At 38.5% G+C, this 20,307-nt stretch overlaps 1 protein-coding gene across 4 annotated transcripts in view; it reads left to right on the top strand.

Moving 5' to 3' along the window:
* Window positions 1-20,307, top strand: part of ACSS3 (acyl-CoA synthetase short chain family member 3) — a 183,876-nt gene that overhangs the window by 124,771 nt on the left and 38,798 nt on the right. For all 4 annotated transcript variants that reach the window (XM_027543267.1, XM_027543266.1, XM_027543268.1 and 1 more), the window contains 3 exons: window positions 3,468-3,563; window positions 6,234-6,297; window positions 20,105-20,186. In XM_027543267.1, the coding sequence (XP_027399068.1) occupies window positions 3,468-3,563; window positions 6,234-6,297; window positions 20,105-20,186 (242 nt within the window). The remainder of the gene's footprint in view (window positions 1-3,467; window positions 3,564-6,233; window positions 6,298-20,104; window positions 20,187-20,307) is intronic.

Below are 20,307 nucleotides of genomic sequence, written 5' to 3'. Positions count from 1 at the left end.
CCAGTAATGATGGATCAGTTCTTGGGTCTCAGGACGCTCAGAGGTATAAAGAGAAAAAGCAAAGTCTCTAACAACCAGTCTTGGGTCTTTCGCATCCCATTTTTGTCCTGACTGTGGCTCCTTATTAGACTTTGATTCCTAGGATCTGTCATTTTGTCTGTGCCCTTTGTATGTCACCACGAACAGTTCTTTTTAATCCCCAAAGTGAATATCCAAATAAAGTCAATGAGTGCTCTCTCTGGTAGCACATACACTAATATTATACAGAGTAAAGTAAGCCAGAAAGAAAAACACCAATACAGTATACTAACGCATATATATGGAAGTTAGAAAGATGGTAACAATAACCCTGTGTACGAGACAGCAAAAGAGACACTGATGTATAGAACAGTCTTATGGACTCTGTGGGAGAGGGAGAGGGTGGGCAGATTTGGGAGAATGGCATTGAAACATGTATAATGTCATGTATGAAACGAGTCGCCAGTCCAGGTTCAATGCAAGATACTGGATGCTTGGGGCTGGTGCACTGGGACGACCCAGAAGGAGGGTATGGGGAGGGAGGAGGGAGGAGGGTTCAGGATGGGGAACACAGGTATACCTGTGGCAGATTCATTTCGATATTTGGCAAAACTAATATAATATTGTAAAGTTTAAAAATAAAATAAAATAAAATTTAAAATGTTTTATCATTTAAAAAAAAAAAAAAGAAAATCTAGAGAAGATGAGTGTGGCCCCTGCACAAAATAAAATCAACAAGGTACTGAAATTACTAATTTTCAACATATAAACTTATATTATCTACTTGAAGTAACTGAATGCATAATCCTTTCCATTGCTCTTAAAAGTCAGTCAAAATGATCATACAGAAGAAAAGAATATACTTTTAAAATTTTTATTTATTTTTTAATTGAAGGATAATTGCTTTACAGAATTTTGTTGTTTTCTGTCAAACCTCAACATGAGTCAGCCATAGGTATGCATGTGTCTCCTCCCTCTTGAACCTCTCTCCCACTTCTCTCCACATCCTACCCCTCTAGATTGTTATAGAGTCCCTATTTGAGTTCTCTGAGTCATACAGCATATGCCTATTGGCTATCTATTTTACATATGGTATTATTGTAAGTTTCTACTTTTCATAGTTGTTTTATACTCATAAACAAGACAGTTGAAGCTTGAAGATTATGAATACGTAATCACTATGAGAAGATGGTTAAGAATCTTGGGAAGGATATATAATGTCAGCTTTGTTGCTGTTTAGTTGCTAAGTCCTGTCCAACTCTTTGTGACCCCATGGACTGTTGCCCCCAGGCTCCTCTGTCCATGGGATTTCCCAGGCAAGAATACTGGAGTGGGTTGCCATTTCCTTCTGCAAGGAGTCTTCCCTACTCAGAGATCAAACCCACATCTCCTGCTTGGCAGGCAGACTCTTTACCACTGAGCCACTTGGAAAGCCCCAGAGTGTCAGCTTCTGACAGTGCTCCGGTTTCTCAAGTCTTTGTTTCAGAGTAGGTTTCTTCTCACCTCTCCTTCCCATCCTCCCTACTCCCAGTATTATCAGAAGAACAGAGAGCCCGCGTCCTTTATAAAAATCCACACTGAGATGAGATGAAGCAGGGTGCAGCTCAGAGTTTGGTTGTGGTAGTTTGTTTGCTTTTCTTTTAGGCAGCCGGTTCTAGAAGTGTTGATAGGCATTAGAGCCCCTGGAAGGTCCGTTTGTAGGTTCCAGAGCTGTCCACTGATAAGTTGCTGAGAGGCCTCATGGTGTTGAGAAGTGTGGAGAATTTGAACTTCAGATGACTGGAGTGGCCCTACTCATCAACTCAACTTGACAAGATATGCTTCAGAAATAGCAGATTGATTTCAGCAGCTGCTTCTCTCCAGGGTGGGCGGGAGCAGCAGCATCTCGAAGGGGACGTCTTCTTTCCTACTGTGTCTTAGTAGCTTCTGTTCCTCTTGTCACTTTGTTAGGAGTACCTTCCTTTAACCACCTCATTGCTCTTCAAGGGCAGCTGAGATGAGATGAGTACTCAGATATTTTCCAAAAGGCAAAGGGAAAATGCTGCTAAATTTCCAAACCTGTGGATTTCCTCCCATGCTTTGATTGTGCTGCGGGGAGAATGCTCATAGCTGATAGAATGCCATGTCATAAAATACCTCCTGATTTTTTGTCATCATATGAAACTATTTGAGAATTCTTTGTTAAACATCAGCAATGTCTGCTCTGGTTACTCACTGCTTCTGCTCAGCAGTGACCATCTGGCTTAGCATCTTAAGCACTGGACTGTGACTCAGGAACTGGGTTTTGATGTTTGAGAGGTCTTCCTCTGTTACTGATGCCAGCTGAGCTGCCATCAGAATGTGAATAATAAACTGAACTACTCTAGAAGGTAAAGAACAGTAATAGATGTATTCTAAAGTGACACAAATATGTGACAAATCATGGTGAAAGAAACACATTCTGGGTCCTTAGGAAGATAGATGTTATTAATATTTTGGATTACTTTGTATCTCATTATTTTGACAGTCAATCCCTTGCGTGTATGTAGATGTACATTTATGTATGTAAAGTAGTTCTGAAACTTTTTAGTATCAATACCCACTTGCCCCTCACAGAGACAAATCTCATATTCAGAATATTCTGGTAACTTCAAACTTGCATTTGCCAATAATAACAAATGCATTGCTTTATAAAAAATTATAAAAGTTTCAGAACTTAAGATTATCATGTATTAGTAATAGCTGCTATTATTCTATTATAACTTGAGACAGAGAAGACAAATTTAAAAGTTTTCGATAATCAATGCAGGCTAATTGTAAGTCTCTGGTCTTGAGGAAATAATCAGCATAACATAAATATCTTCCTCCCAAGGTTTTGGGCCTTCAGAAGTCCAGGAGCAGCAGATTAAGAGGAATTTGATAAACCATTGATGAATTTCGTTTTCGAAGCAAGGTTTCTAGGCAAAAGTAGTTCTTAAAACATTAGAATATGATACTGCTCATATATATTTTTAAAAATCTTGGTGTTACCTATTCCAGAGACTAAGTTATAAATTACAGAAATATTTTTCCTATTGCTGTTACTTACCCTGATATTAAAATAACTTTAGGTGAATTAAAAGAAAGCATCTTTATTAGAGATTTTTCAGTTTTTACTGTGTTTTGTAAAACTGTTACAGTCACATAATTCTCCATTCTTCATGCCTGCTGATTCACAACTGAGAACACTAAAGAAGCCTTTCTTTAAAAGGAGCACTACTATGTATGTGATTCTAAATTTGTATGCTTAAGTTTTAAAAATGTCAATATGATATAAATTACTGGATTTGTTTCATTTTTAAAAATAGGCTTGCCCTATTTATTCCTCATGCAATGAAATTCTGTGGAGGGAGAAGTGTGGTGCAAGCACCGAAGAAACATTATGATCTCAAGTTGAAATATTAAATCATAAATATTACTTGTTTCTCCAGAGACTGGATCCCCAATTACAGCATCTTGCATTGGATTAGGTAATTCTAAAACACCTCCTCCAGGGCAAGCAGGAAAAAGTGTTCCAGGATACAATGGTGAGAAATTACCTTGATTACTTGAAATATTTAATGTTAATAAATTTGGTATTTTTCTGTATTTAGTGTGAATCATATTGATTGAAACGTAGTAGTTGCTTAATAAGTATTTGATTGAGTTAATGCCTTGTATTAAAAACGTCTTCTTGTGATAACTTTTGTTATTAGCCAATCTTGTCAGAAGTGATATTGTAGACTTCTAAGGGCATGTTGTAAATGACTATCAAAATATAAGGCAAGTTAAGGACCTATGGGCTTCCCTGGTGGCACTTAAGAACCCCCTGCCAGTGCAGGAGACATAAGAGACACGGGTCCAATCCCTGGGTTGGGGAGATTCCCTGGAGGAGGGCATGGCAACGCACTCCAGTGTTCTTGCCTAGAGACTCCCTTGAACAGAAGAGCCTGGTGGGCTATAGTCCACCTGGTCGCAAAGAGTCGGACATGACTGAAGCGACTTAGCATGCGTACAAGAACTTATGTGAGAGATTAATTCCTATGGAATATATGCTAGGTGCTGAGTACTTTGCATACATTATTTCAATTAATCATGAGTTTATTTAATTTAGTGATATTCCCATTTTAGCAATAAGTTAGCTGGTACCCAGAGAGACTAAATAACTTCACTAAAGTAATTCAGCTGGTTAGGTCCTGAAGACAGTGCAGACCATTGTGTTTTATTTTGTTTGTTTGTTTCTGGATTAAAAGCTGCAGTTGTTCCCATTATATATATTATCTTTATTTTAGGGGTGATAATAAAGTTTTTAAAACTTGTTGGCTAGAAGATGCATATGAAGAGTAAAGATTCTAAAAAGAAAAAATGGTTTCATTCTTGTTGGCAGTATGTGACAATGAGATACACTGTCTTTTCCATCTAAGTTTTTTAAAGTCATCAGTAGTGATTATAATAGTTCAATAATTTCCTCTGGATTTCACCTCTTAGTTGTATGTGTTACAAGTCAAACATTCAATTTCCTTATTTCTAAACAGGAATAATAATTCTGTATGCTTCGTAGGGTTGTTTTTTGTGATGAAACACAGTGAAGCAGTGGCATAATGCCTGCTGGTAGGAAAACCGAACGAAGTCTTAGCTAGTAGGATCATTAGTATTTCAGAGAAGCCAGAGGGACTGACTTGTTTTAGATGTACACATTCATTTTACAGACAAGAAAAATGAGATACAGAAGTTACGCTGTTTGCATAAGGTCACACATTTAGCTTAAACCCAGCATCTGGAAAGAAGATAATTCCTGCATGCAGTTTGTATTTGCATGAAAATTACAAAGTTTCGAGATTTGTCTTTTACTTCTCTAATATAAAAACATATTTTCTTTCTAGGACAATGACTGGTTAAGGATTATTTGGTTTAGCCTAGCAGATATATTTATAAAAAGACAAAAGTGTATTTTTTTTTAAGTGTAAGAATAGATACTTTGTGAAGTCAGTGACTTCTCCAGGCATGGAAGGGTGAACCCAACTTCAGTGAAATCCTCCCTTTGAACAGTTCTGTCATCTCTACTCCTTTTATCAGAAAAAATGCTTTTGTGTTGGGCCATTTTTGGGGCTGATGACCGTGGGAGATGTTGACTCCATTTCCCTTTCAGCATTTCAGTACCATTTTTATATCCAGTTATAAGAAAGAGTTAAAGCTTTGAGGCCTCATGGAATTTCAGTACAGACATTTCTCATTGTCTGAAAGTCATGGGCTTACAGACAGCACAGCTTAAGCACTAGAACTAAAGTATAACCAAGGAAATAAAGACTTTATGACTCATGATTTTTATGTTTTGTGGTTATTCAGAGATTCAAAAGTATAATGTAACATTTAATATTATAATGAAAAAAGCCATATCCTTTTGGGAAAGGAAAGAACACCATTTTGTGTAAAAAATATGCAATGTAATATAATACTTAATCTCTCATTCAATTAGTACGTTATGCAAGATTGTCACTGAGTTTTCTTTTCAAGTGATTACTGTACAACACTGTGAGAAGGGAATTATTTCCAGTTTTTAGATAGAGAAATTGGAGGGGTAATAGAATGAGAATATGTTCTGGGGCACATAGTAAATTGGCCACTGTGCTGAGATTTGGGGAAACAAAGATGAATTATCATGCATCATGGCCTCACCTTTAACGAGCTCACATTAGGGAGAGACAGATACTGACCCCGCTAATAACTGCCAGAATAGAATAGTGCACTGGGAACACAGAGATGGGAGCGACTAACTTTTTCTATAAGTAATGCTCTTCTTTTCTGATCGCTTTTTTGAGTAGCATAACCTGAATGGATGAAGCCACAAAAAGGATCTATTAAAGCTTAAAACATAATGATATGTCCTTATTTCTAGTTTGTACTAGGTTACTGCTATGGGTGCAAGCTTTGGTTTCCTAAAACCAAATGGGTATAAACATAGATTTTAATATTACCAGCATGTTTAAAATACTGTGTCCTTATTTAAGGAAGGCTCTGAAGAAAATGAATTATCTAATTAAAAATCAAAGACATGTACACTTTAAATTTTCTGTGAGACATTTTAGCTTATTTATATATGTTCGTGACCTCACAGGAGTTAAAGGATGCCTTTTTTAAGCTAGAGTTGGGAGATTAAATATGAAAACTTTCATGCTTTAAGGTTATTTGTTTTTATTTATCTATATTTTACTTTGCAGTTATGATTTTGGATGACAACATGCAAAAACTGAAGGCTCGGTGTTTAGGAAACATCGTGGTAAAGTAAGCAACATTTGCCATCTATTATTTAAAAGAGCAAGAATTGATATATAAGATTAAGAAAAAGTAGAGTGGTTGCAATGGTATTACTAGTGAAGAGGTTGCAGAAGAAGCTTGTGTATTGTTTGAGAATACTCATTGCCTGGCCTTGTAATTTAAACATGGAAGCCCCATAAAGTGGAACCAATTTAGATACGATTTTTAAAAAGATAAATCTTGCATCTTTTAAAAAATGTTTCTGTTTATATGAGTAATGCACAGATGATAAAATTAATATGAATACCAAAAATATAAAGAAGTATATAGTTTTTATACTGTAGCCCTTCAGTAATACAGTGTTGATTTTATAATATATAAATATACATGACATTTTTTTGATGAGGATTTTAGATTATTGAAATTAGTTTATTCTCATGTATTCCTGTTTTTACTTAATGCTATCTCACAGCATTTTAAATTTTATCTACCTCTTAAAAGTGTTTATCCCTTTCTAGGCCTCTTAGTCTTTTTTGAATATTATGATTATAAATAATGCTGTATTGAATATCCTTTCTGTGTTGTCTTTTCTGATCATTACAATGGTACTGAATAAATTTCTAAATGTGTAATTAGTAGCGTGGGTCAAATAGTAGCATGACATGTAATTCCTGACTCTTCAGGTACCACAGTTCCTTGCTAACAGTTTTCATCATTGTTCATTTGACAGATAAAGTGTTAGAATTTACCATAAAAATATTCAAATTTACTTTGGTTGAATCAATACTTTGAAGTTATTAAGCTTGGAGCAGCTGAAATGGAAGTTAAGTTAGAGACACACAGTATGTGACATTTTAATAACTGATACAGGTAGCTTTAGTGCCTCTGATTAGCACAATGTTGGCATCTTTACTGACATGTGTTAAATAGTAGAATTTGCCAGAATGAGCTGTTATAAGTAAAGAACATTGCATGTGTGTTTTAAAGTTTTATTTTCTATTTATTTAAAAGAACTCTTATTACTTGGCATTCTCAAATTGGTCTAAAATTTTTCTCAGGTTAATGAACATTTTAAATTCTTTAAAGACTAAATGATAGGTAGTAATTTTTAAAAGCATGTGTTTTTTCTCAGGGAGAGATGCTGTGACCTTACAAAAATCTATAGAGGAGATGCACCTTATGATACAGTTCTTCTCAGATTCCTGTTGTAATCAGTAAACACGAAAACACTTTATCATTATTTTAATTTAAATGTTAAGACATGTCGACAAATGGAAAATTAATTCTGAATATGCCATTTGCATTCGTATTTTTTCTGAATAGGAATCCATATTAACATAGAATTGATTGAAATCTTTCAGTTGGTTGAAATAAGGGGAGGGCTTGCTAAATAATAAATCTGAACAAAATTGTGGGTGAATGTCTAGCTCGCTTAGGGAAGTACATGGTTTGTGAGAATTTTTAAAAGCACTCCAGCAGCTTACATTTTTATATCACCCTAACTCTAAGTGAGTCATCTGTTTCATAAAGCAGTGCTTACAAGATCCCAGAGGTAGCGTTTGATGCCAGCACAGTTTTAATCCCTCATGCATCCTGTGACTCTAATCACTGGTGGCTTCACCCCACAACCATTCCAAAATAATAAAGCAAATAAACTATAATTTTTTTTTCTCATACCCATTAGTGTTACTTCAAGTACTTGAAAATGACACAACTATTGTCTTAAAATATTCAGTGCTTTAGATTGTCTCCAATTCAGAATTATTTTTTCACCCTCTCTGTTCATAAACAGGGAATTTTATTGTACAGATTCGGGATTCTGAGATTTCATTATAAATTAGTTGATGATACAGAATATTATGACATGCAGTGGACTTGGATTCCTCCCTTAGGTTAATAGTGAAACTAGGTGTTTGTAAATATTTATATATATATATATATGTAGATAGATAGATAGTTATAGTTATAGTTATTTTCAAAAAGTAAGGTAGAAATAATGAAAAAAACAAAAAAACAAAAAAACCCAAAACAGTTACCACCAAGATCTCTCCTTTTTTTTTAAGATCTCAGACTCTTGAAACCTTATTTCAGGAACTCATTTTTACCTGTGATAGTAAGGATTTCATTTTGAAACTCTCATCTGCAGTAGCCATTCCATTCTGACTCATTGACCTGAAAATTATTCACGCATCCCAATAGTTGCTTGCAGTATGCATAGGGTATTTCCTATTTAATGTCTATCAAGGCTTGTGTGTATTCATCTAGAGCTATTCTGTGTGCCTTGAGGGGACGTGTCATTCATCCAGAATGGAAAATGGCCAATGAATGCTTTTTAAGAGCTCACAATAGATATATGTTTAAGTGAATTAAGGGAAAAGCACACCTTCTTTACTTAAAACATTACCGTGGCTTAAAAAAACTGTGTAGTCTGAGAAGAGAATAATTTTCTAGGTAAACTGTATTCTAAAGTAGCTACCTGGGTCCCCAGAACCGCTTGGTGGCTGTGGGCTTCCCTGGTGGCTCAGATGGTAAAGAATCTGCCTGCAATACAGGATACCTGGGTTCAGTCCCTGGGTCGGGAAGATCCCCTGGGGAAGGGAATGGCAACCCACTCCAGTATTGTTGCCCAGAGGATTCTGTGGACAGAGGAACCTAGTGGGCTACAGCCAATGGGGCTGCAAAGACAGGACTGAAGTGACTCACACTTTCACTTTCAAAAGGTTTTTGGTTAAGGATTGTATATGATATTTAAGGTTCACAAAATATCTGAGCTTCTAATCTTTAAGAAATGTATTGACTCAATACATTGTATTTCTCAACTGTATTGAGAAATTAAAAATTTATAACATTTAACATCATAACAACTTCATTGTCAATATAGTCTTCATAAATGTTTCATTTTATTTGCAAACATGCAGGTTGTATTTTCTTCCCCTCATTGCTAAATCTGTACAGTGATTGTTAAGAAATAATAATGAATGGTAAACTGTAGGTATGTCTACTTGCTGTATGATTTCAAAAGCAAAAATATAGCCTTTTCTTTTTCAGAAAATGTTCTAGTTTGTATGGTGTATTGCTATGTTTTATTATCTTTGCATGGATATAAAGTAAGGCCACCAATAATAAGAATGACTCAGTCCATGAGGGACTTAAAACTGATCTGGCTTTAAAAGCCATTGTGGGGGGTGACTGCCAGTCAGTTAGCTGTCATTCTTCTCCATTATTCCTACTTACACTTTTTGTTAGTACGTAGATAATAATTAAGAGGAATATTCTTTAAAAGAACAAGATTCTGTAATGCTGTTCATGTTCACTAATTATACTTGTAGTGATTAGAAAGAATAGAAAGAAAAATCTACATGGAATATTTGAGATGTATGGGGCTCAAACTACATTAAAGTAATTCAGTAAAAAAATATATATTATGCCTCTCTGTTTTAATTCCAAATTTGTTTGCTTTTTGTAAATACAGCTGTAGCTTCTTGTTGCACTATAAAATCTGTTATGACTAGTGTAAATGATATTTGAAATTATCTTTCTCTGGCAGTTTCTTTAAAATCTGAAGCTATAATCATATGTCCAAGTTTTACAAGGTGCTAAGCTATGCTTAGCACCATTATATGATTCATTTTATCATGTTACGATGACTCATCCCCAAATCAGAAATAATAATATGTGGTAATTTTGAAAAAAATCCCTCTTGATCCACTTTTGCTCTTTTAACTTCCTTTGTTAAGGCTTTCTAAAAATCTCTGCTTTTCTCTTGAGGATCCCTAACAAGAAGGTAGACATTTTAGTGATTCCTAAACTCCTGTAGATCCTATGATGTAATAAACATGAATCTTACAGTTCTTGTAGATTTCTTGCTTTCAAAGAATTTATCTTTCTACAAGAAGAGAAAATGACATGCCTGCATGGAGGTAGAGAATTCTTTTGATTTTGAAACTTACTCCAGGCAGTTAATTTTGTGGGTAAGTTATGATATCTGAATTGCTATGAATACAGAATGTTCATGAATTTTAGAAGGTTTTTCTGTAATTGCATCCAGAGCTCCAAAGTATAGAAATAAAACTGTGAGTCAGTAATTTCCAGGCAACACCATGCAGGGCATGAAAGAAAAGTTGAACTGCAGTTGCTTTCCTCGGTGCCACAGCGCTGACTGTTATTAAAGCCATAGGTCTCTGCCTCTTCCTGACTCATGGACACGCATTTTTCTTTGACCAGACACAGTTGTTGCTCTCGGAAGCGCAGCTTGTCTGCCTCCTGCTGGGTGTCCCGCTGGCCTGTGCCCTGCAGGCAGTAATGGGGTGCCAGGGAGTTAGATGGCCTTGTCTGGGGGGCTTTTACTCCGATGCCTGCTGGTTTCTCAGCCTCCAGATATTGAACACGGTCCTTAATGACATCTGTTTGCATCTTTACAGTTTGGCAAGAGTGACTTGGTCACTCCCTGGGCTGCCGTCTCGGGAGAAGATCAGGATAGCTTTTGTTCACCAGTGTATCCTGTGACTAAACCAGGGGTGGCATGGGGTTGTTATCCCATTCCTTCCTGCATCTCCTATGCAGATTTTAGTATGATCTTTTTATTAACCTTAAAACAACACTGTGAGTTTGGCAGTGGGACATATATTATCTAATTTTTTATCTAAAACATCATTAAAATCTAAGCATCATTAGTAGTCATGCAGCCAGAACTCACATTTCTTACCCAGTTGTTTGTCAACCCAGAGAGAAGGAAATTGTGGCCTACTAATGTCAATAAAGACCTGAAAAAAAACTGACCTGAAAAGGTCAGTTTTCATTCCAATCCCAAAGAAAGGCAATGCCAAAGAATGCTCAAACTACCGCACAATTGCACTCATCTCACACGCTAGTAAAGTAATGCTCAAAATTCTCCAAGCCAGGCTTCAGCAATATGTGAACCATGAACTTCTAGGTGTTCAAGCTGGTTTTAGAAAAGGCAGAGGAACCAGAGATCAAATTGCCAACATCCACTGGATCATCACGAAAGCAAGAGAGTTCCAGAAAAACATCTATTTCTGTTTTATTGACTATGCCAAAGCCTTTGACTGTGTGGATCACAAGAAACTGTGGAAAATTCTGAAAGAGATGGGAATACCAGACCACCTGACCTGCCTCTTGAGAAACCTATATGCAGGTCAGGAAGCAACAGTGAGAACTGGACATGGAACAACAGACTGATTCCAAATAGGAAAAGGAGTTCATCAAGGCTGTATATTGTCACCCTGTTTATCTAACTTATATGCAGAGTACATCATGAGAAACACTGGGCTGGAAGAAGCACAAGCTGGAATCAAGATTGCCGGGAGAAATATCAATAACCTCAGATATGCAGATGACACCACCCTTATGGCAGAAAGTGAAGAGGAACTAAAAAGGCTCTTAATGAAAGTGAAAGAAGAGAGTGAAAAAGTTGGCTTAAAGCTCAACGTTCAGAAAACAAAGATCATGGCATCCGGTCCCATCACTTCATGGGAAATAGATGGGGAAACAGTGGAAACAGTGTCAGACTTTATTTTTCTGGGCTCCCAAATCACTGCAGATCATGACTGCAGCCATGAAATTAAAAGATGCTTACTCCTTGGAAGAAAAGTTATAACCAACCTAGATAGCGTATTGAAAAGCAGAGACATTACTTTGCCAACAAAGGTCCGTCTAGTCAAGGCTATGGTTTTTCCTGTGGTCATGTATGGATGTGAGAGTTGGACTGTGAAGAAAGCTGAGTACTAAAGAATTGATGCTTTTGAACTGTGGTGTTGGAGAAGACTCTTGAGAGTCCCTCGAACTGCAAGGAGATCCAACCAGTCCATTCTAAAGGAGATTAGTTCTGGGTGTTCATTGGAAGGAATGATGCTAAAGCTGAAACTCCAGTACTTTGGCCACCTCATGCGAAGAGTTAACTCATTGGAAAAGACCCTGTTGCTGGGAGGGATTGGGGACAGGAGGAGAATTGGACGACAGAGGATGAGATGGCTGGATGGCATCACCGACTCGATGGACGTGAGTCTGGGTGAACTCTGGGAGTTGGTTATGGATAGGGAGGCCTGGCGTGCTTCGATTCATGGGGTTGCAAAGAGTCAGACACAACTGAGCAACTGAACTGACTGAAGTCACTTCTTGGGAGATGAAAAATAGCTTCATAGGAAAATCTCCAGTATAGCCTAAAGACCTCACAGGAAATTCTGAGAGTGCAAAGTTGGGATATGACTCTAGAATTCTCTAGGTAACAGGAGTTTTGTCTTCAATTTATTTCTGATACAAATGGGCATTCCTGACAGAGTATTGAATATAGACCATCCTTTGTGTGGGATTGGAGGGACCTAGGAATTTTATTTTTCAGATTGGTCAGGGATGTTTACCTTCTACAGTGATGGATCTTCTCTTCCTTTATTAGCTATTTAAGGATTTCCTTGGGAAGAATGGGCTTCCCTGGTGGCTCAGATGGTAAAGAATTTGCCTGCAATGCAGGGGTCCCGGGTTTGATTCCTGGGTCAGAAAGATCCCCTGGAGAAGGGAATGGCAACCCACTCCAGTATTCTTGCCTGGAGAATTCCATGGACAGAGGAACCTGGCAGGTTGAGCAACTAACACTTGGAAAAAATATTCTTTAAGAGGAACTCCACATTCTCAATTGGATGGGTTGTGATAGAATTTTCCTTTTCACTCTGGGAAGACTTAGGGAAGATATCACAGGCTGGTAGCTTTTGACCTTATATTTGAAGGATGATAATCAACGCCTTAGATCTGGTAGACAGAGTGCCTGAAACAGTATGGATGGAGATTCATAACATTGTGCAGAAGACTGTGACCAAAACCATCCCAAAGAAAAAGAAATGCAAGAAAGCAAAGTGGTTGTATGAAGAGGCTTTACAAATAGCTGAGAAAAGAGAAATAAAAGGCAAAGGAAAAGGGGAAAGATATACCCAACTGAATGCAGAGTTGCAGAGAATAGTAGGAAGAGAAAAAAAGCCTTCTTAAGTGAACAATGCAAAAAATAGAGGAAAGCAATAGAATGGGAAAGACTAGAGAGCTCTTTGAGAAAATTAGAGATCGCATGGGAACATTTCATGCAAAGATGGGCACATCAAGGACAGAAGAGGCAAAGAACCTAACAGAAACAGAAGATATTAAGAAGAGGTGGCAAGAATGCAAAGAACTGTACAAAAAAGGTCTTAATGACCTGGATAAACACGATGGTGTGATCACTTACCTAGAGTCAGACATTCTGGAGTATAAAGTCAAGTGGGTCTTAGGAAGCATTACTATGAACAAAGTAGATATGATGAAATTCCAGCTGAGCTATTTCAAATCCTAAGAGATGATGCTGTTAAAGTGCTGCCATAAATATGCCAGCAAATTTGGAACACTCAGCAGTGGCCACAGGACTGGAAACGGTCAGTTTTCATTCTAATCCCAAAGAAGGGCAATGCCAAAGAATGCGCAAACTACCATACACTTGTGCTCATTTCTTATGCTAGCAAGGTAATGCTCAAAATCCTTCAAGCTATGTCAACAGTATGTGAACTGAGAGCTTCCTGATATAACAACTGGATTTAGAAAAGGCAGAGGAACCAGAGATCAAAGTGCCAACATCTGCTGGATCATAGAAAAAACAAGGGAACTCCAGAAAAATATCTACTTTTGCTTCGTTGACTAAAGCATTTGTGGATCATAACGAACTGTGGAAAATCCCACCTTAAAGAGGTGGGAATTCCAGACCACCTTATGTGCCTGGTATGTATGTGGTCAAGAAGCAACAGTTAGAACTGGACATGGAACAACAGACTTGTTCCAAATTGGAAAAGGAGTACATAAAGGCTGTATATTGTCACCCTGCTTATTTAACTTATATGTAGAGTACATCATGTGAAATATTGGCCTGGATGAATCACAACCTGGAATCAATATTTCCAGGAGAAACAGCAACAACCTCAGATATGCAGATGATACTAATGACACCACTCTAAGGAACTAAGAGCCTCTTGATGAGGGTTAAAGAGGACAGTGAAAAAGCTGGCTTAAAACTCAACATTCAAAAAACAAAGATCATGGCATTCAGTCCCATCACTTCATGGCAAATAGAACAGGAAAAGAGGAAACAGTGACAGATTTTATTTCTTGGGCTCCAAAATCACTGAGGATGGTGATTGCATCCAGGAAAAGAAAAGAATCTTTCTCCTTAGAAGAAAAGCTGTGGCAAACCTAGGCAGTGTTTTAAGAAACAGAGTGATCACTTTGCTGACAAGGGTCTATACAGTCCCAGCTGTGGTTTTTCCAGTAGTCATGTGCAGATGTGAGAGTTGGACCATAAAGAAGGCTGAACACCAAATAATTGATGCTTTTGAATTGTGGTGCTGGAGAAGACTCTTGAGAGTCCCTTGGATAGCAAGGAGATCAAACCAGTCAATCCTGAAGGAAAGTGAATTTTGCTTAGTCAAGTCTGACTCTTTGCAACCCCATGGACTATACAGTCCATGAAATTCTCCAGGCCAGAATACTGGAAGGGATAGCCTTTCCCTTCTCCGGAGGATCTTCCCAACCCAGGGAACTTCCCAACCCAATTGAGATCGAATCCAATTGCAGGTGGATTCTTTACCGGCTGAGTCACAAGCAAAGCCCATCTTGAAGGAAATCAACCCTAAATATTTATTGAATGGACTGATGATGAAGCTGAAGCTCCAATACTTGGCCGCCTGATGTAAAGAGCCAACTCATTGGAAAAGACTCTGATGCTGGGAAAGATTGAGGGCAGAAAGAGAAGGGGGTGACAGAGGTTGAAATGGTTGAATGGACATGAGTTTGAGCAAACTCTGAGAGATAGTGAAGGACAGAGAGGCTGGGGTCCTGCAGTCCGTAGGGTCACAAAGAGTCAGGACTTAGTGACTGAACTTGCAGACAACAAAGCATTAACCAGCATGTTTCTTAGTATTTTCAGAAAATTTCCTTCCGTCTACCTTTCCAATGAATTTTTATGTTATTGTAACTACAGAAAAAAATATTCTTTTTCTAAGTAAAACCTGCATTTAATATAGAATAAGCATTAGGTTAGCAACAAGAAAAGTGTTACTTTTGAATACTGCAGAAAACAATTCTGCTCTAGTTCATATACACCTAACTTTTTTTCTGGAGACTATTGCTTCTCTTATAACATATTTTATACATATTCATGTACAAAATCACTGATACTTCCAATTCTGGAACTCCCTCTTCTTTCTTGCTTTGCATTAGGACCGTTAAGTGTTACCTTCGAAGGTTCCTTCTTTAGAGTCTCTTTTCAATAGTCGACTAACATTTGAATTTTTCAATTCACCAGACTTTATTAGTGAAGAATCGGTAGCATTCTCTTACTTTATCCTACTAATTATCAACTGCAACTTCATATCTTGCTTTCCTGCCTGTTCCTCAGTTAGATTTGGGGATAATAAAGAAGTTTCCTTGGGGCATCTCAAAGATGACTCAGGACCAGACACATATGCCATTTGCCACAGATCCATACCTTGGCTGGTGATGAAAAAACTTCCCTTCCAAGAGTTCCTGATAGTATAGAGTTTAACCATCTGCTGTAAAACTTGCCTGACAAATTTTCTTGAATATAAAAATTCAAGATGTTTTGATGTTATGTCATTAATTTAATGGATTAGACATCATTCTTTACAGTCTTTCTCCCTACATGTATTCTGCTGCTAAGTCGCTTCAGTCATGTCCGACCCTGTGTGACCCCATAGACGGCAGCCCACCAGGCTCTGCCATCCCTGGGATTCTCCAGGCAAGAACACTGGAGTGGGTTACCATTTCCTTCTCCAACGCATGAAAGTGAAAAGTGAAAGTGAAGTCGCTCAGTCGTGTCCGACTCTTCACGACCCCATGGATTGTAGCCTACCAGTCTTCTCCGTCCATGGGATTTTCCAGGCAAGAGTACTGAAGTGGGGTGCCATTGCCTTCTAAAAAAGTACTAAATTTCCTGTAATATACAATATGCCAGAATCTCTGTTCATCTTGGAAAATGGTTTATATATATTTACCATTCATGTCTAACACAGTGACTGAGGAATGCCAGACACTCCACAAATACGCGATTGAATGCAGAAAACAAATGCATGAGTTAATGTGTGCATGAATGAATAAATTAATTAAATGGTCAAAGAATTCTTCTGGTGTTTTCTTCTTTAACTGTCAAATCTCCACCCTCTCTCCACTGGCTACTTCTGCTTAAGTATTTCACGTCTTAAATCTGCCTGTCTCTTCATTAAACCCCGATTTTCTTCTCTCCTTCTGGTCACCCACAAACTTTTAAAAAGTATAGTCTAACCTTACCGTCTGCACTTTCCTGATTACTCTCTGATCACTGCAGTCATTTCAGCTCCACTCTGCAGAAATGGCTGTCCTGAGGGAAATTCACAATATCTTGGTCACTGAGTTGCATGACCTCTGTTGAATCCACTTGGAAAATAATTTGCCCTTCACTTGACCTTGTTGAACACTCAGTATTACTAAAACTCTGCTTGGGAGGCTCTTCACATACGAGTGTCTCCTGGTTCTCATACAACTCTGATTTTCTTCTTTTTCTTCATGGTCTTTTTTTTTTTTCTTTTTCTTGGTCCCTCTCTAAGACTCATATTTGACCTTGTATTTCTCCTTAATATTCTGTACTCCTCTCCATGGATCATACTCTTGCTGTGTTATACTTAATTCCCAGGGTCTATAGGTGTATCCAAACTTAGGCAAACCTTTCTCACAGATGATGTAAAAATTCCTGCTGTCCCTATTCTTCGGAAAATTTGTGAAGATATTTAAAGTTTTGTGCAGTGGCTGAGAAAGCAAGTATCCTTAAAGCTTAATTTTTCTGAAGGAATTGCTATCTGTACTTGTAACCCTCTAGACTTTAATTAATTATAAGAATATAATCTATCTGTTAGGCTTCCCTGGTGGCTCACATGGTAAAGAATCTGCCTGCTATGCAGGAGACCCAGGTTGGATCTCTAGGTCAGGAAGATACCCTGGAGCAGGGAATGGCAACCCACTCCAGTATTCTTGCCTGGAGAATTCCATGGACAGAGTACCCTGGCAGGCCACAGTCCATGGAGATGCAGAGTCAGACATATCTGAGTGACTAACACATACAATCTATATGTTACTAATTGCTAGTATCAAACTTTTTCAGGAAGTAAGAGAAAACAGATCATCAGGATGTCTTCTTTTATGAATAGAGACTGCAAACTTAATCAACTTCTGGGAAGTGTAAGATTTCCTTTTCTCTCCAGGAACACTCTTACCAGAAAATGCTAAACTCCTGGTCCTATGTGCACACACTGAACTAGGTATATTGTAGGCCACTAGGAAACGCAGCCCATCCTAGAGGAAATCAGTCCAGAATATTCACTGGAAGGACTGATGCTGAAGCTGAAACTCCAATACTTTGGCCACCTGATGCCAAGAACTGACTCGTTGGAAAAGACCCTGATGCTGGGAAAGATTGAAGGTGGGAGGAGAAGGAGATGACAGAGGATGAGATGGTTGGATGGCGTCCCCGACTTGATGGATGAGAGTTTGAGTAAGCTCCAAGAGTTGGTGGACAGAGAAGCCTGGCATGCTGCAGTCCATGGGGTCGCAAAGAATCGGACATGACTGAGCTACTGAACTGGACTGAGGAAACGCAGCTCACGTTCTGTACATGAAGTAGTAACTCATTTGGATTATTATTGCAGATACTCAGAAGTCTCTGTTACTGGGAAGAGGCCATGCATGGATGTTGGAAATCTTACATTTGGGGTAGATACAATGGATGAGACACTTGAACAGCATGTCCTTCTGTACTCATTGCTCTTCGTATGGGCAATGTTAACGTGTTTAAGAATTTGGATCGGCAGTTCTGTGTATCTCTGTATCAGGTGGAACTAAGTGAAAACTGCTCCCCCCTCTACCCAACGTGTACATTCAAATGTACCTCAGACCCCACCCAGCTCTGCTGTCTCCAGTACAGCCTAACATAGAAAAGTCAGTTAAAGGACCTGAAGGGACTGTGTGCTTCAGCTTGCTGCCTTCCTGCAAATTAGCAATGAACAGTAATAGTAACAGCAGTAACGATACAGCAGCATCTCTGTGGTTTTTAATTTCTCAGGTTATAAAATGCTTTCCCGTGTGTTTTATGAAACGATACGAGATCCAGAAACACTGGGGTCACAGTTTTCCTCCATCTTAAAAAAGTACAAAAAGGAGACAGCAAGGGAAGAGCTGTGGGCAGGCTAACATGGGGGAAAAGGAGGATCCTAGCTGGTGGCTGACCCCAACGGGAACAGCATTTTCTCCTGACAGAATGTGAGAATACAATTCAGTGTCTCAGAAGTCTAGGACTGGGACTGGGGTTGGAAGCGGCTGATGTTGCCTCATGTTGGCAGTCTCCGTGTCTGCCTGCCTTTCCATTTCCCACCTCAGCACTGGGAAATCACTGCTTCACTTGGTGTCTTTTGTGAGTACCAGAGGGTAGGGTTTTGAAAATCTTTAAATTGACAGTATCTGAATTTACAAACTATAAAGCATCTCAAAAGTTTCTGTGTCCAGAAAGTACACTGAGCGGTTATTTTTGATAGGTGGTACTTCCTACAGGGAACTGATATAAGAATTTACGTATTTATTCATGTAAAGATAGGTAGCTAGGTATGGGCTTCGCAGGTAGTACAGTAGTAAAAAATCCGCCTGCCAATGCACGAGGCACAAGAGACGCAGTTTTGATCCCTGGATCTGGAACATCCTGTAGAGTGGGAAATGGCAGCCTACTCCAGTATTCTTGCCTGGAAAACTCCATGGACAGAGGAGCCCGGCGGGCTAAGCCCACAGGGTCACAAAGAATCGGACATGACTGAGCACACATGCGTGCAGATAGAGGTGAGCCCTTGTCATATGTGTGTGCTTAATTGCTCAATCGTGTCTGGCTCTTTGCACCCCATGGACTGGCTTCTCTGTCCATGGGGATTCTCCAGGCAAGAATATTGGAGTGGGTTGCCATGCCTTCCTGCAGGGCATCTTCCCAACCCAGGGATCGAACCCAGGTCTCCCGCGTTGCAGGCAGATTCTTTACCATCTGAGCCATAAGGGATCTTCCCAACCCAGGAATCAAACTGGGGTCTCCCACATTGCAGGCGGATTCTTATGTATAATCCCTGTTTAATATTATGGAAAAAAAGAAGGAAATTGAAGAGGAAATTGATTACAAAGAACAGATATATGCTATCTTCTATTTTATATGCTCACATGTCTTCATGGGTTCATAGGGGTGAGAAATAACATAGGTCTGGATTGTCATGAAAAGGAAGAACAGGAGATGGAAGAGTGGGGAGACACATTGATTGTGAAGATAAGACTATGCATGAGATGTTTCATTGGATCATCTCACTGCACAACGAGACTGGCAAAGGTGGCAGTTGGTACCTTGATACGTCAAAAATTTTTTTGATTTATTTGCCTATGGTGGAAGGAAATTTCCCTTAAAAAGTAATATAATGATGCATTTCTGGTTCCTTTTTGCAGATGTTATCCTTCTTACCAAAAGAGTGATTGATGCTAATCACTATCTGAATGCCAAGATGGTGTGCCTTTGGTGCCCTTCTCAGAAACTACAGTTACCCTTCCGTGAATTTCCTATGTCTTGGTCAGCTGCTTCACCCTCAGTTAGACATGATCTATCTATCAGGTTTAGGGGTTACAATTCAATGTGGGACTTGAATTGTTCTTACTCATCATGGCGGAAAATGAGTACTTCTAATCAATCTGTCTTTACTACCACTTTTGTCCTAATTCCCATGCTCTGTTTTTATACAAGGTTGCCATTACCACCTGGAGCTTTTTCAGGACTCTGGAAGAATCAAGAGGCATTCAAGCATTTATACTTTGAAAAATTTCCTGTAAGAATTTTATTATTCTTTTTTTAAACTCACCTTACATACTTCTCTGTAGTTCTCGCCTATTACATTAGGCAGCTTACTCTTAGAATCATGGATCGCAAAACTACCCTTAAAGGTTATC

The sequence above is a fragment of the Bos indicus x Bos taurus genome, chromosome 5, assembly GCF_003369695.1.
Source record: "Bos indicus x Bos taurus breed Angus x Brahman F1 hybrid chromosome 5, Bos_hybrid_MaternalHap_v2.0, whole genome shotgun sequence".
Classification (NCBI taxonomy): Eukaryota; Metazoa; Chordata; class Mammalia; order Artiodactyla; family Bovidae; genus Bos; species Bos indicus x Bos taurus.
This window is presented reverse-complemented; position numbering and strand designations above follow the sequence as displayed.